Source organism: Semicossyphus pulcher, unplaced genomic scaffold, assembly GCF_022749685.1.
Source record: "Semicossyphus pulcher isolate SPU_LCO1_2020_fin unplaced genomic scaffold, fSemPul1.0.p SCAF_8, whole genome shotgun sequence".
Lineage (NCBI taxonomy): Eukaryota > Metazoa > Chordata > Actinopteri > Labriformes > Labridae > Semicossyphus > Semicossyphus pulcher.
The window spans coordinates 32,866,990-32,882,656 of record NW_027211759.1 but is presented as its reverse complement, the minus strand read 5'-3'; the positions used below and the strand labels follow the sequence as shown (position 1 = coordinate 32,882,656).

Sequence of the window (15,667 nt, the reverse complement as noted above, 5' to 3'; positions counted from 1 at the left end):
TGCATGCAGCAGAGATTTAGAAGGATGTCGGGGACCAAGGCTCCAGGGAAACGGTGGGTTGCGGTGTTAAAGAAACAAATAATCTGAATTATGGAATCCCCAACCATCAGCGTAGTCGGGAAGAACAGGGGAAGAGGTAATGTTAAGTGTGGGCTCTCAGACGTGGATGAAGTAGGAGTGGACGGTGAAGGAGTCTTCACCCATGCTGTTGGTGTGGATGGCAAGGGAAGGACAGAAAGTCCAGGCACAAGAGGAAAGCTCAGCAATGTCTGGTGGACGGCGAGGATGTGGTTTTTGTTCTCCAGATGGATGTTATGGTGAGGAGATACATGAGCAGAGCAGCTCCCTCTCCTGCTGCAAGTACTGCCCAGGGACTAGGGTTCATGATGAGATGGAGTGGAGCTGACCAGAAATTTCAGCTTAACCCCGGGTTGTGTCCAGGAGTTGTCAGGCACGGTGATTGGAAGAGAGGCATCAATAGCAGGAAAGGGCACTGTGGCATTATGCACTCTGAGTCTGGAGGTGTTGGCTGGACCGAAGGTGATGGTGTTCATTAGTTTCTTGGTTTCCTGGATCTGGTACAGCATAGAAATTCTACCTACCAACTCTGCAATTTTATCGGACAGGTGGGCGCAGCAGACACAGCCAAATGCAGAGGGGAGAGGGTATGTGGTGGCTGGGGAGCAGAAAATCAAAAAGGAGGCCGTGCTGATGCTGATTGACCTGCTATGAAAATTTGGCTTCAGTTTGCAGATTGTCATGGCACTGATGTCTGCAGTTCCCGTACCATTAGCTCCCAAAGCTAAAAGCAAGCCAGTAATGCCAGCCTTGGAAAGCTGTTCGGGCCAGGGTACGTAAAACTATAAAAAATATGCATGATTGCTAAAACAGTTAAACTTGGTAAAACATGCAGATAAAAACAGCCAGGATTTAAAAGTGCAGATTAAAATTTGACTTAAAAACTAGGTAAAAATTTCAAATTAAGACAGAGCTTCTGACAAGCACTCACAATGCTCTTTGAGGCAAGCCATTGAACCATCAGATCGTACCAAGATTTTCAGCATACCGTCATATTTGAAAAGCCTAAATAAGTGGATATTTGGCAAATGACAATTTGTGCTTCTTTTGGTGGTGAGGTATTATTGGACAATACTTTTCGTATGCCACTAGAAAGCAGACTACATACAAAGGAATGAACAATTTATTTTACACTAAGGTGACACTATGCCAGATGGCCTGAGAGTCAAACCATGTTCAGATCAGCAGCAGCATGTCTATAAGATGATTATTCAAAACAAGGAAATAAACATGGTCATTCACTAACATCCTAAAACGACTAATGACGCTATATTTTGCCTAAATCCACTGTGATTCTCCTCATGCACACGCTTCACTTAAAACAGTTTGCTTTGGTAGTTCAAAAAGTTGTGAGCTTCTCAAGGTTTTAAACACACAAAAAACACCCACATACACATCCATCACTATCTATGGGCCATCTAAGGTCAGACCTTATGAACATCAATCGCTGCTGTAAAGGTGAAAAGCATGGCTCAGTAATCCCTGTCTTAGCTGAGAATCCCAACCATCCAGAGGAGCAATCAGCTGTGGTGATGTGTGGACAAAGCCTTAAGACCAACCTCTCCAGCCCAGCACTGATCTGTGCTCTGTAACTAACACAGGCCTGACCAGAGCAAATGGTAGACAAACTAGCAGATAGACAGAGATGCACCAGAAGGGAAGATGAGACCTGACAGTTCTTTGTGTGATGACATGAGTACATTCCAGAATCAAAAATCAGGCACAGGTTCATTTTAGTGTTTTGCTATGAGAATCACCTCACTGTGACAATTTTTGGAAGTTCCACCAAGTCTGTCGGTGACAGACAGGTCAAACTGTGCTTGGGGCATGCCCCCTATAATTACCACAGTTGACCCATCTCTCTCAAATCCTTCTCACTTTTTTTCTCTTAAAAAAACTATAATAAGCTTTCTCAGCCCATCTCTGACACTATGGTCTGCAGCACGGGTCCCCCCAGGGAGTGGTTCTGGCTCCATTTCTGTTCACCCTCTACACTGCAGACTTCACCCTCAACACGGCGAACTACCACCTGCAAAAGTTCTCTGAAGACTCTGCCGTTGTTGGCCTCATCACCCATGGGGATGACAGGGAGTACAGAGAACTGACCCAGGGTTTTGCAGTCTGGTGCCAAACTGGACTGGTCAGACAACTAAAACGCACTCTACAAGAAGGGACAAAGTAGACTCTATCTGCTCAGGAAACTCATGTCTTTTGGAGTGGAGGGGGCACATCTGAAGTCCTTCTTTGACTCTGTGGTGGCATCAGCAATCTTTTTTGGAGTAGTCTGCTGGGGCAGCAGCATCTCTGCTGCTGACAGGAATAGACTAAACAGACTGGTAAAGAAGGCCAGCTATGTCCTGGGTTGCCCTCTTGACCCTGTGGAGGTGGTGGCTGGCTGGAGAATGGTGGCCAAGCTGTTGTCTCTTATGGACAAAACGTCCCACCTCTTGCAGGAGACACTAACAACACTGGGAAGCTTGTTCAGTGACAGGCTCTGTCACCCACGGTGTTTTTTCTTCCTGCCGTGGTCAGACTCTATAATCAATAGAAAAGGCTCACACCAAAACGGAGACAATGTGCAATAACACTCCTGTTAAGAGTGCTGCAACTCTCCATAATCTACATGTGCAATACTTATTTTTATTTATTAATGTGCAAAACTTCACTTCATCATCTACTCTACTTTAACTTATCTTATTAGTCTGTACATATTTTTCACTTATCTTATTAGTTCTGTTCATATTTATTTAGGATACACTTGTTTACTTACTTATTTTATTATGCCCTTTATTGTAATGTTGCACTATCCCGTTTGCTGCTATAACACTGTAAATATCCCCGTTGTGGGACAAATAAAGGATTATCTTATCTTATCTTATCTTAATGTACTACGCAAGCTCAATTAATTTTGTACATCCCTATTAAACAAATCACATGCATATAATAAGTACACAGCAACAATCATCATCCATAGCACGGTCCTTAATCAGCTAATAAGCACAAAGGTATTTTATTCCACTGAATTGATTCAACACTTAAACTCCTAGCCTTAAAACTGCTAAGCTAATGTATGTTTATGTTGTCCCACACATTTAATCACACTAATCACAGCAATGATACAAATCCACCAATCAACTGCAGCTAAGCAGCAAAGGTCATTGTTGCTCGTATAACTGGAAAGTCACTAAGTGAACTAAACTAGCTGATTGACTCAACAATGCAAAGAGACTGGAAGCGAGAAGCTTTTCTTCTTGTTCTTTGATACTGTGCAGCTGCTCTTGAGTTTTCTTGTGAAGAATACATTAATAGGTTTTTCCTGCTCATGAAACTCTCATAAGGTTTATATCAGCGACAGGCACCCTGTAATGGCTGAAATGGCTTGCACCCTGTAACCCACTGTCTGAGAAAAATATTTTATGAGCCAGTACCTAAAACATGTCAAATATGTTTTCACTGGTAGTAATGTCCAGATGCTTAACTTATAGTTTAACTGAAATTCATTTCAGAGATTTGTTTCAGTTGTCATTACCCAAAAATGTATAATCGTTGTGGTTTTTTGTGGTGACAGCACCCACTACATCAGTGTTCTTTACTTTATGATTAAATTGGTGTAAGATCTGTGAGGTTGGGCTTTGAAAATATCATATTACTTCAATTCCAGGCCATAGAGACTTTCTGTCCCAACCATATTAACGTTCTGCTGTCTACTGTATAGTTTATCTGGCCTTAAAAGCCCCTGTTAACCCAAATCCACAAAATCCTTATAACTGTGTAATTTAGGGTCTTATGTACATACTATTAAGCATCTTAAAAGTTTTAGAAATTCATTTTAATCCAAACTTGAGTTATTGCCATTCCTTCTTTGTTAACTTCCCTGGCGCTGGGGTTAAATTGGGCGTGGTTATGTATGATATTTATCACGTCAAAAAATGTCCTTGAACTAATCAACCTCAGTTGTCCCACCCTCACAGGTGCAATAACACTTCTCGGCTCACGATCAATCTTCCTCTCTGACTCTGAGCTAACTCGTGTCCACATACCCTGAACGTGTCTGCAAATACCTGTTGTAATTCGCTACCTAACGATCGCCTTTTTCCCCCATCATGCCTGTGTGTGCTGTCCCCAGGTGCACATCTACCATTTGAGATGACAACGTGTCATTCTTCTATTTTCTAAATGCAGCGGACTTGGAGAAGCAGCAGTGTTTCGCTGCATACATTTAGTGAACTGTTGCAGCCGCTGCTTCAGAAGTTGTAATTAAACGACTCTTTGGAGATTTCCGCTTCAAATCAACGATCGTCCATCCTTTCCTCATTGAGGAAGAGCACTGAACATGTGAACTCGCAAAGTCTTGGCAACCAAATATACAACAACGGGACCAGTTTACTTCTAACTGCAAAAGAGGGTCCGCTCCGCATCGCTGACATCGGAAAAGATGTGAAGTTCTAATACGCAATGTAAACAATCCACGAGCCTCTATCAGATGTGTGCTCAGTATCAAACTTTCAGCTCCCTGGCAATCTCCCCCCAGCAAGATGGACAATATCATACTGAAATGAGGAGATATTGTCTATCTAACAGCACCAGTAGCAGTGCAGAGAGCAGAGGTGCAGGTGTGTTGGGGGACTGAAGTAAAGTGATCAGATTAAAGTAGTTTGTAAATTAAAACTTGATGAGGTGAAAAAGAGAGAACAATTAAACTGTGGAAGTAAGAAATAACCATCTAGAAGGAGGGTAAGTCTACATGTGATGTGCTTCTCACAGAAATCATTGATATATGAGATTAATTGAAATCAATTGATTTCAAAGCCTGTAATTAATTAGATTGACAGTTGCCATAAGAACGCGGCAGACCCGGCACGTGTCAATCAACATGGGATCTGCCACGCCTACACAGTCCTTAGAAATGGTCTGAATAGCCAAATCAAACTTTAGACTTATGATATATCATATATGCATTTTTGATATTTCAAGCCAAGTTTACAGGGCCTTTCAGCATACCTAGGTCTCTCTTTCTGCCGGTCTTGTCCTCTCTCTGTGCCTTTGTCCAAGTGGTCACATACAAAAATTCCTGTGAATGGTGACTATATTTCTGCCACAGGACTGAGGGCATGGAATTCATCACTTGCTTTCACTGAGTAAGACCTTGGATCACCTCCAGGTCAAAGCAATTACTGGACTTTGACTCCCACTCTGACCTCCCTTTACACCCTTTTCTCCATTCACCTCTCAACAAAAACCCTACTTCTGTTTCTCCCTGTGACCCTGCCTCGTTCTCCCTCACCACTGCATTGTCTCTCTCTGACATCCATACATACTTCAGATTTTTGTTTTTCTTCGCTGTTTGCCTTTCCTATCTCCCTTTACTTTTATAACTTTGTATTGAACTGGATCTATATTGTAGATTTTGCAGAAGTTGCTGTAAAGGCATAGTTTTGGCTCTGTCTGGTTTTATTTATTTTTTTATCCAACACCAGCAGGTAAACTGCTTTATCCTAGTGTCACAGTTCTGAATCCATCCAACTGCATTATAAGATAGACACAGGTCTGCCCACAGAAAAGGTCCGGTGAATGGGCCCTCAACTAATCTAATTGATTTATATAAATGAGTGTGCATGATATGTTGACATGCTCTCCCCTATATCACATACATATATAGTTGTTATAGTTATAGGGGCAGCACAGACAGACACAACGTTACAATTCACAGACGTCAAAGTGGGTTCAAATTCTAGAGTCAAAGTAGATGTTACGGTTTGTAATCATTTAAAGGGACCCAAAAGCAGACACAGGCAGGCAAAGTATTGTTAAAGGGGGTTTATTGCTGAGTAGAGGCTGACAGAGTTGTGAAGACTGAATGCTGGAAGATCTCTGGCGATGTAGCTCTGAAGGCAGACTGTGATTCCTCTGTGATTATCTTCTTTGGGATAAATATGAATTATTTTCAATGAGTAGTAACAGTTTGTTGTACAATGCTGATGATGTGTCCGCCTCCGGTAGATCAGTGTCCGTTTACACAGACAAACACACGATGATATGTTCTGCATGTTCATTTAAAAACATATGTAACGGACTGAAATTCTGTCTATTTTCTCACCTCTCCATTTTTTGATGGGCCGATGTAGCCGAGCCCAAGATAAAGCAGCATAGGGCAGTATACCGTAGTAGTAAAGCTGTTAATAAGCTAATGCTACTGGTAAAGCTATTTTTAACGTTAATTCTTGCTAATAAAGCTAATGCCCACCTTCATTAAACCACCATGAAATGGAGAGAAGACTGACAGTAAGTATTTCTGTCCATCACGTCGTATTTAAATCAACTTGATCTTTTACTCATTCAGCAATTGATCAATCTTGTCAGCGTAGTAGAGTGAAGTGGCTTCATAAAAATAAACACATGCAACATTAAGTTGCACAAGCTATTTTCCTCAAGTAAATATTCTTGCGTATAAAGGCTGTACCACTTAGTAATGGGCCTGATATATTCAAAACCTTATACCTTCATGTCTTTAGTTGGTCATTATTAATTGCAGCTGTTCTTTGTAACCAACAGAAAGGTTTACCAAGACAAGGTGTGGCACTGATTCATGCTTGCTAATATGCAACATGACAATGTTTCCTCAGGTGAATGTGTCACATATTACACCTGACACTGGTATATAAAATCTTGGAGAAGGCATTCACACGCACGCTCGCTCACTCGCTCACTCACTCACTCACTCACTCACTCACTCACTCACTCACTCCTTGTGTCACAGAAACAGCAAAGTGCAGAACAAAACAATAGTTTTTCTGTTGTCATAAAGCCCTTGACAACAGTAAGCAAAAAGCACAAGTAATGTAATGTTTAGTAAACTGAATTATTTAGAAGCCTTAAAAAGCTTATTGTTTGCAATTGTGTACTACAATAATAATAATACTTTGTTTTGTTTTAAGTTACAACAATTTTGGTTATTTTTAATTTCTGTATTTGTGTATTGTCACTGCCCTCTCACTCGTTTGAAGGATGGACTTTAGCACTGTGAGATGCTTGAAATTAATTACACCTTTGAAGATGGTAAGGCTGATATTTCACATCACTCCCGATTTATCAACATTTGAATCAAGGCCAAATGATGTTGTGGGTTGTTTTCTCATATTGTTATGACACTGACAATTAAATTAGACATATTTGCCCTGAACCAGTCCAGATCAAGCAGCTTAACTAAATAGTTTTTTGATGTTGAACTTTGAAGAAATATAAAGGAGGATCTTTTTTACCTGAATTGTTTTGAAACTCTTCTGTCGTACATAATGGAAGTACTTGGACACCTAATCAGTGAGATAACAAGGCATGTTTTGGATTTTTAAACATTATACACCTTTGCCTAGGAGACTATAAGTAACTAAAAATAAATGAATTCTCTTCCCTCCCTCTTTGGATTTGCCGTCGCCATGTCAAGATGAATGCTCATGTCGTGAGCAGACCAGGCCTGCTAGTCGAGAGCCAAAAACTGTGGCTTTTGATTGACACTTTGGGCTGCAGTAACAAAAAATGCTTGCTCTAAACGATTAATCGGATCTGGGTGTTCATCAAATCACGACTGTTTTAATCAAATCAGCTTTAAATTAATTAAATCACTTAATAATCTATCACTTAATTTTTTTATTCACATGCATTTTTATCACTCCATGTTTCAATTCACATGCATTTTCAACACCTCTCTTTTTATCACAATTTAACAATTTAAATAATTGTATTTATACTTTTTGTTACGTCCACCCTTCATAGGAGACCCTCATAGGATTGATAATGAGCCAGCTTCAAAAAACATTATCTGTCCAAGGATTACCCCTTCTGATCTACACCCATCTTCATGCCTTTTCTGCACCATCAGTGACGTCTTGTGCAGTTATGTGATACCAAGGAGTTTTAAGATTCTGCAGAGGGATTGACTGGCAATCTCTGCAGCCAGCTTCAATGGGCACACATAACGCATGCTAATCTTGGCTGTGTCACTCGCCTACAATGTCTGCATACTTGTCTCTCTTTCTCACGGACGCCTCTTCCAGTCTGTTTTCACAGCAGGGGATTGTAGATTTAAGAAGGACAACTTGCTTTTTTGGACATTGGGGAGATGTCTGGCCTGAGGCTGGACTTTACCATGGTGTCAGGAAACTTGAGATGCCACCCACGGTCAAACTTTAGCTGCCAGCTTGAAAAGTGGGTTATGATAATGTTCTCTTGTCCTGGAGGTGTATTAGCCTTTTTTATTAATTGCAGTTGTTTCCTAGTGGTAATCTCTTTGCAGACGGCATCTGCTATTTCCCTTAGCACCTGGCACATCTCAGCAGTATCACCCCTTTTCCAGGACTTTTTGAGAACAGCTCAGACCAGCAGGAACATTTGTGCATCTGGGTGACCCTAACAGAAATTGGATGTGCTCTAGAGGATTTAATAAACCAACTGCATTAAGAACTTGATCTGGAGTGGCTCAGACTACTGTAGCTCTGACCAATAGATATTTTGCTTATACTTAGTTCCTTGGTATCAAGCAGCAATCTGTGTTCTCATGTGGCATTACTTTAAGAAATACTTACATGTGTGAAATATGTATCTGTGTGTATTGCATTATGTAACCTTAGCTGTGAATTTTAAGTCTGACTTATAACATAGGGGCCCAGTCATTCATCTATTCCATAACCTTTAAGCAACTGCAGTTGCATTAGTGCAGTGTTGATTTTCTGTTAGATGACTCTTCCCTAATTCCCCAGGCTCATTTTCATTTTATTAGACAGAGTCTGGAAAGACCATACAGAGCCTCCCATACTGCGAGTGTGCCTCCAGGCAATACTTCATTCTAAAATAAGCGATGGCAAGTGGGCAGAACTAATACCAATAAGAGCATTTTGGAAAGAATGATGCTGGTTGTCTTTGCATCTGCCCCGTCTTGCTCACACAAGTATGTTTCCATCCAGGTGTCAACATGTATAGTATGTCCTGTAAATTCTTGTAATGTCACACGAAACAAGACTAGGTCAAAACCTAGTACGTGGCACATTAGGTCAATGTGCGCTTATCTGTCCTTATGAGGACGATGACAGTGTGTTTGAAAGCAGCTGCGGACGTAGGTGCCGACAGCGTACGAGCAGTGGAGGAGCAGCCCCGCCTACTCCCCGAAGGTCTCCAGAGCCGTATAGACAGAGAGTCAGTGGAGGTCCAGTATGCTCCATGATCTGCCATTGCGATGCAACTCTCTCTCTTTACAGCTGTGAAAGTACCGTCACTCACTCAGTCAGTTACTCAGTCAGTCACATGCAGACCTGTGTGTAGGGCTGACCCGGGTGCTCAGCCAAAAATGACAAGGCAATGCTTTAAACATACAAATACGTAATGTTCTAAATTTTACAGTTGATATTTTGCTGCCAAATAGCACTGAGTCGTTAGCACCCTCTGGTGTTGGTGGGTTGTTAGGCTCAAATTGGAATCTCCCTTGTTTACACATCTCTTTGCAGACTAATGACCTACAGAGGCTTATATTTCTAGCTCTGTCCAGTTTAGAACTGAAGAAGCCTTTCGGGTGAGAGGTGAAACATCCATGTCCAGTTGCCTTTTGGATTAAGCTTAGAATTCCCCTGTAGAAACATGATGGCTATTATACATCAGCAGATGGTAATTTTGTTTATACAAGAGACCAACATGTTCAGACTTTGAAAGGGATAGTTCGGATTTTTTGACCCCCAGTTGTATGAAATACTGGCCAGTAGTGTAGTGGATGCAAAGCTATTAGCTTACTCACAGAGTCCCGTGGTCGGACCTCTGTCTGGTTCCAAACGTAGAATAAGTAGTTCCGGTGACATGCCAGGGTCACGAAACCAAAAGGTTTTTCCCTACAAAAACAACACTGAGGCAAAGGTGATCCATTTCCAACACAAAATCACAGTCCGCGGATTTCATATACTGCGCTGTTTTTTTGGCACTACTTTCTCTTGTGAACAATCCAGTACCGCTACGTCTGCGGCTGGCCAGTCTCTCATGTAAGTCGACTAGCAGCTGTTTCACTGTGATTCTGACTTATTCATGTAATTGCTGAAGTAAACATGTCGGACTCTGAAAGTAATGAAGAAGATTTACCTTTTACAACGGATCCAAAGGATATCGGTATGAACCTGAATATACTGATGCTGAACTTCGTCAGATGGACATAGAACGGGCAGAGAGAGAAAGGAGAGAGACAGAAGCTGTGCAAGCAGACGAGGGGCACACAACTGCTGAAACGAGAGATGCATGAAAACTGGTGGGAAGTGCCAGCCAATGCCCACCGAGTTGGAGAGTTACTGCTGTCGGGAATGGGAGCTGGACATGCCGCAGTTGCAACATCTCTCAATCTCAGAGGAAGCCAGCGCATCTGCTTCTACCTGTATTTACTCTGTGACAACAAACGTCCTCTGCCAAGTTACCAATTCCAGCGTGTTCTCTCAAAAACAGCTGATGGATCACTTCACCTGAGAGACCAGCCTGTCGCAGGCGTAGTGTTACTGGATTGTTCAAGAGAGAAAATAGTGCCAAAAAAACGGCGCAGTGTATGAAATCCGCGGACAGTGATTTTGTGTTGGAAATGGATCACTTTTGCCTCTGCATTGTTTTTGTAGGGTAAAACCTTTTGGTTTCATGACCCTGGCATCTAACCGGAACTACTTATTCTACTTATTCGGAACCAGACAGAAGTCCAACCACGGGACAAGCTAATAGCTTTGCATCCGTTACACTACTGGCAAGTATTTCATACAACTGGGGGTCAAAAAATCTGAACTATCCCTTTAAGCTTTCAAAAAGTGAAATATACTGTAGTGTCCTCACTCACAGTCCGTGAGTACGTGGGTTTTTTTAGGCCGCGGAAGACCCTCTAATAAATGCCGGTGTTGCTGCATCTTGCACAGAACAAAGAACAAATTCGCCGTTGTATGTTGTTCTTCTGTATTTACGTGACAGCGGCCGGAACTTCAATGCGCGTCATAGCATTACGCTGAAGAGGAGGTGGAGATTAGCGTGTCGACCCGGGTTTTGTGTTCCCATCATTGCCGATCGGAGCCAAGGTGTTTTTTGACTGGTGGGAAAGAGGCTTTATTGACTAAATGCTCTCTTTTCCTCCCTCCCTCTATCCATCTCTTTCTCTCTGCAGGGAGATGAAGTACTGACTGTCATTAAAACTAAGGCTCAGTGGCCAGCATGGCAGCCTCTCAACCTGTAAGTATCACTTATTATCTATTTCACTAAAGGGGAAAGGCACCTGACATGTGGTTAGAAATTAAAAGGACACAAAACTGTGAAACAGCATCTTTAAACCAACTATGAGAAGTGTTTAACTGTTTAAGATACAGTCTCAATTTGTTACTGATGCCTCTGTATGACCTACAAAAGGAAACCATACCATCAGCTAGAGGATGACTACATCTTTGTAGGTATTTTTTAATGTATAATATTTTCTTGTAGAGCTTGGCTTTTTGGGTCCAACTGAACATGTCAGTACTGTTAAATGGATTGTACTTATATAGCGCTTTTCTAGTCTTTGCGACCACTCAAAGCTGCTTTTACACTACATATCACATTCACCCATTCACACACTGATGGCAGAGGCTGCTACGTAAAGTGCCCAACTGTCAATCAGATACCACATTCATACCCGTTGGCTATGCCACCGGGAGCAATTTGGGGTTCAGTGTCTTGCCCAAGGACACTTCGACAGCTGGGGATCGAACCTCCGACCTTCCGATTGAAAGACGACCGACTCTACCACTGAGCCCCAGCCGCCGTTAATTGTGATGACAGGCACTAATAACAAATACTTTAACGCATCACTTCTAATGGGCACACAGGCAGTTAAAGAGCTGAGAGCGAACATTGTTAGCTGTTGCTTTGTCCCATCAGTGGTTTCAGCCCCCCCCAAAAAGTAAAGGAAAAGAACAAACAGAAAATCTCTCCGCGAGGAGGAAAACAAAAGACTATGAAAAAAACTCAAAATCACTCCCGAAGGAGGAAAACCAAACTCCGTAAGAAAACGGACAAAAATAAAACGCACTCCTCAAAATCGGAGGCTCTACAATACACTATCAAACTTTAATAAGAACAAAAGATCGCTCCAACGGAGGGTAGCAAAACGGCTATAAAACAGAACTAGACTAGGCACTAAACTAGGCACTAAACTATGAGATGTACAAACAAAAAATCACTCGCAAGGAGGCAAAGAAAACTGGCTTACGTGGCTTGAGAATAACACGGCTGAAACACGACATGGACTGTGGCAAACTGGCTGTGGTGCACGACAAGGACGAGACACTTTGGCACAAGACAAAGGGAGACACAGACTATAAAACACATGAGGGTAATGGGGAACAGGTGGACACGATCAGGAATCAGGGGAGACAATCAGACCGGTGACACATGAGGAAGGGCAAGTGAGGAGAGTTAATTTTCAAAATAAAACATGAAGTCACGAGACAAACAAAACCCAGAACGAGACAAGAAGAAGAAGAAGCTGATTGGCTTCAATTTCCCATCTTTCCAAGAGGTGACTCTTCCAGGACACTTAGGCAAGCATGAAGGATAGTGGCCAACCCCTCCCACCATGGACACAAACCCTGGCAGGGGGGCTGCTGTCCATTAGGATCAGACCATCACAGGACCAGAACAGTTTCTCCCAGTTTGCAGCTGGCCTCATAACAAGGCCCCTTAACCCACACTGACATTTCTTGATCTTTCTTGATATTCCCCATACTTTAAACTGGGAATCTATGCATCATGGGATTAATAGTTGTACATTCCTACAAAACTGCAAAATCTTAATATTCGGCATGATATTATTTTGATTTTATTGGAAATGTATATTTACCTAGCTCAGTATTCTACTCTGCGTAACCTGTTAAAATTTTTTCAAAAATAATAATTAAAGATATTTACAATTAATCGGATTGTGTAAATTCAAAAGTAAACAAATAACGCAGTAATTCAGCATGAGTAGCTTTAAACCAGAATTCTAGTATAAGCATACTTTTGATTATTGAACATTGTAGAAAGAGAAGATTATTCTTAATCATTTTTTAAAGCGGAACATATTCTGTTTGACTCGTAGCAGTCTCTGGACCCATTGGGTAACATCTGACAGCATCACAACAATACAGCCTCAAGGACCAACAGCCAAATTTTGAGGGCTTTGGGTGGAATCGACGTTATTAACATACGCATTAAAGAATAACTGGGCAAAGACTTCCTTTTTTGTGTGCTCATCATTGTTTATACACAAACTAGAAACTTGAGGCGTGACAATGAATTTAATGTTAAGAGACAACGTCTAGGACCAGACTGTTACCTGCACTTATATGCAGATGTCTGTTTAAGAGATTATAAAAAAGCTAAATAATAGTCAGATTGTAGCCGGTGGGTTCAGGGATTGCATCACAGCCAATGCTTAGAGTGTCTTTTGCTCTATATACTGTTTTCCTATGTACAGTCAAAGCCTGCAAAATTGCAAGATAATCCTACTCAAACTACAAACAGAAACCAGTACACTTCTGACACAAACCATCTTGTCCCTCTCCTACAGATTCTGGACTCTAATGCTAATAGAGATTAGGATTGGAATTAACAAATATACAAATCATTTCAATCAATTTCCTTTTTAAAACGCATGTATTTGTTTCAATGTAAAATTAATAACAGTAGATGACGGTGAAGCTTTGTGACCTTTGTTTGAATACTGTTCTACAAGTAATGTAAATATTGCTGAGAGTAGCCCAGATGACAACAGTGTCAGGCATTAGGGAATAATTACATGCAAATTTCTTGCTGACAGTATGGTTCGTTGTAGACCATATACTATTTTTTTTAATGTACCTGGATTTGTTCCATGTTTATTGTAGTGTTTCCAATTTTTTTCCAATTTTACATTGTTCACACCGGTCATCAGGCGAGCAGCTCCTTCCGCAGAGTTTTCTGTGGACCGGACCCGTCACTTGATGTCTTTCCTGTCCATGCTTGGGCCAAGCCCAGACTGGAATGTGGGACTGTCAGGAGAGGACCTCTGTACTAAGGAGTGTGGCTGGGTCCAGAGGCTGGTGACGGACCTTATTCCCTGGGATGCGGGCACTGATAACGGCGTCACATATGAGGTAATTTATATGAAGCAATCCTGGCAAAAATAAGCTACAAAGTAACCAAATAATGTAAGTGTATATTGTTGTTATATACAGTATATATACAGTATATATATATATATATATATATATATATATGTGTGTGTGTGTGTGTGTGTGTGTGTGTACGAGTATTAACCATATATGCTGTATATATTGCTTGTAAATGAGATAAAGTAAACATCTGTTAAGTATTTTTACATAAATTGGTGTGGCTGTATTGATATATATAATCTGACGAGTTATGACATGTATAGCCGCATATCATCTTTCAACCGCTGGCTGTCGAGGTGGTGCCCAGCAAACGATGTGGGCTTCATAGATAACTGGCAGACATTCTGGGGAAAGCCTGGTCTGATCGGAAGAGACGGCATTCATCCCACTTTGGATGGTGCAGCTCTTTTGTCTCGTAATATGGCTAAGTTTGTTCGTCGTAAAACCTGACAAACCAGAGTTGAGACCAGGAGGCAGAGCTGTAGTCCTACACACTCCTCTGAGCTTCCCTGTGAGCAGTTTCCCACCCACAATGTTAATGTTATAGAGACTGTGTCTGCCCCCCAACCTAGGCCTTTTATTACAGTTAATTCAAACTTAAATGAAAAAGGAGTAAATAGAAAATTTTTTATAAAAATTAAAACAACAACCGAAGTTATGCCAAAAAATATGAGAATTAAATGTGGTCTGTTAAATATCAGATCCCTGTCATCTAAAGCTCTATTAGTGAACGATCTGATATCAGATTATCATATTGATTTACTCTCTTTAACTGAGACTTGGCTGTGTCAGGAAGAATATGTCAGCTTAAATGAATCCACTCCTCCCAGTCATCTTAATACTCATACTCCTCGAGACACTGGTCGAGGTGGTGGAGTGGCAGCTATCTTCAGTTCTAGTCTTCTAATCAACCCTAGACCAAAACTTAGTTTCAGCTCTTTTGAAAGCCTTGTTCTGAGTTTTTCACACCCAGCTTGGAAAACTTTACAGCCTGTTTTATTTGTGATAGTATACCGCCCTCCTGGCGCATACTCTGATTTTCTAACTGAATTCTCAGAGTTTTTATCAGATTTAGTCCTGAGTTCAGATAAAATAATTATTGTAGGGGACTTCAATATTCATGTAGATGTTGATAATGATAGTCTTAGCATAGCATTTATGTCCCTTTTGGACTCTATTGGTTTCACTCAAAGTGTAAACCAGCCTACTCACCGCTTTAACCACACCCTCGACCTTGTTCTAGCTTATGGTCTTGAAACCGAAAACTTAATTGTCTTCCCACAAAATCCTCTTTTATCAGATCACTATTTAGTAACATTCAATGTCCTATTAACCAACTACTCTCCAGTTAACAAAAATGTACTCACAAGATGTTTGTCTGATAGGACTGTAGCTAAATTTAAGGAAACAATTCCAGCTGCTTTTAA

General features: G+C 41.2%; 1 protein-coding gene across 1 annotated transcript in view; it reads left to right on the top strand.

The window, feature by feature from the left end:
* spon1b (spondin 1b) overlaps positions 1-15,667 on the top strand; it is a 93,731-nt gene that overhangs the window by 38,867 nt on the left and 39,197 nt on the right. Inside the window, exons 7-8 of the mRNA XM_069685729.1 lie at positions 11,240-11,304; positions 14,021-14,222. Coding sequence (XP_069541830.1) covers positions 11,240-11,304; positions 14,021-14,222 — 267 coding nt within the window. The remainder of the gene's footprint in view (positions 1-11,239; positions 11,305-14,020; positions 14,223-15,667) is intronic.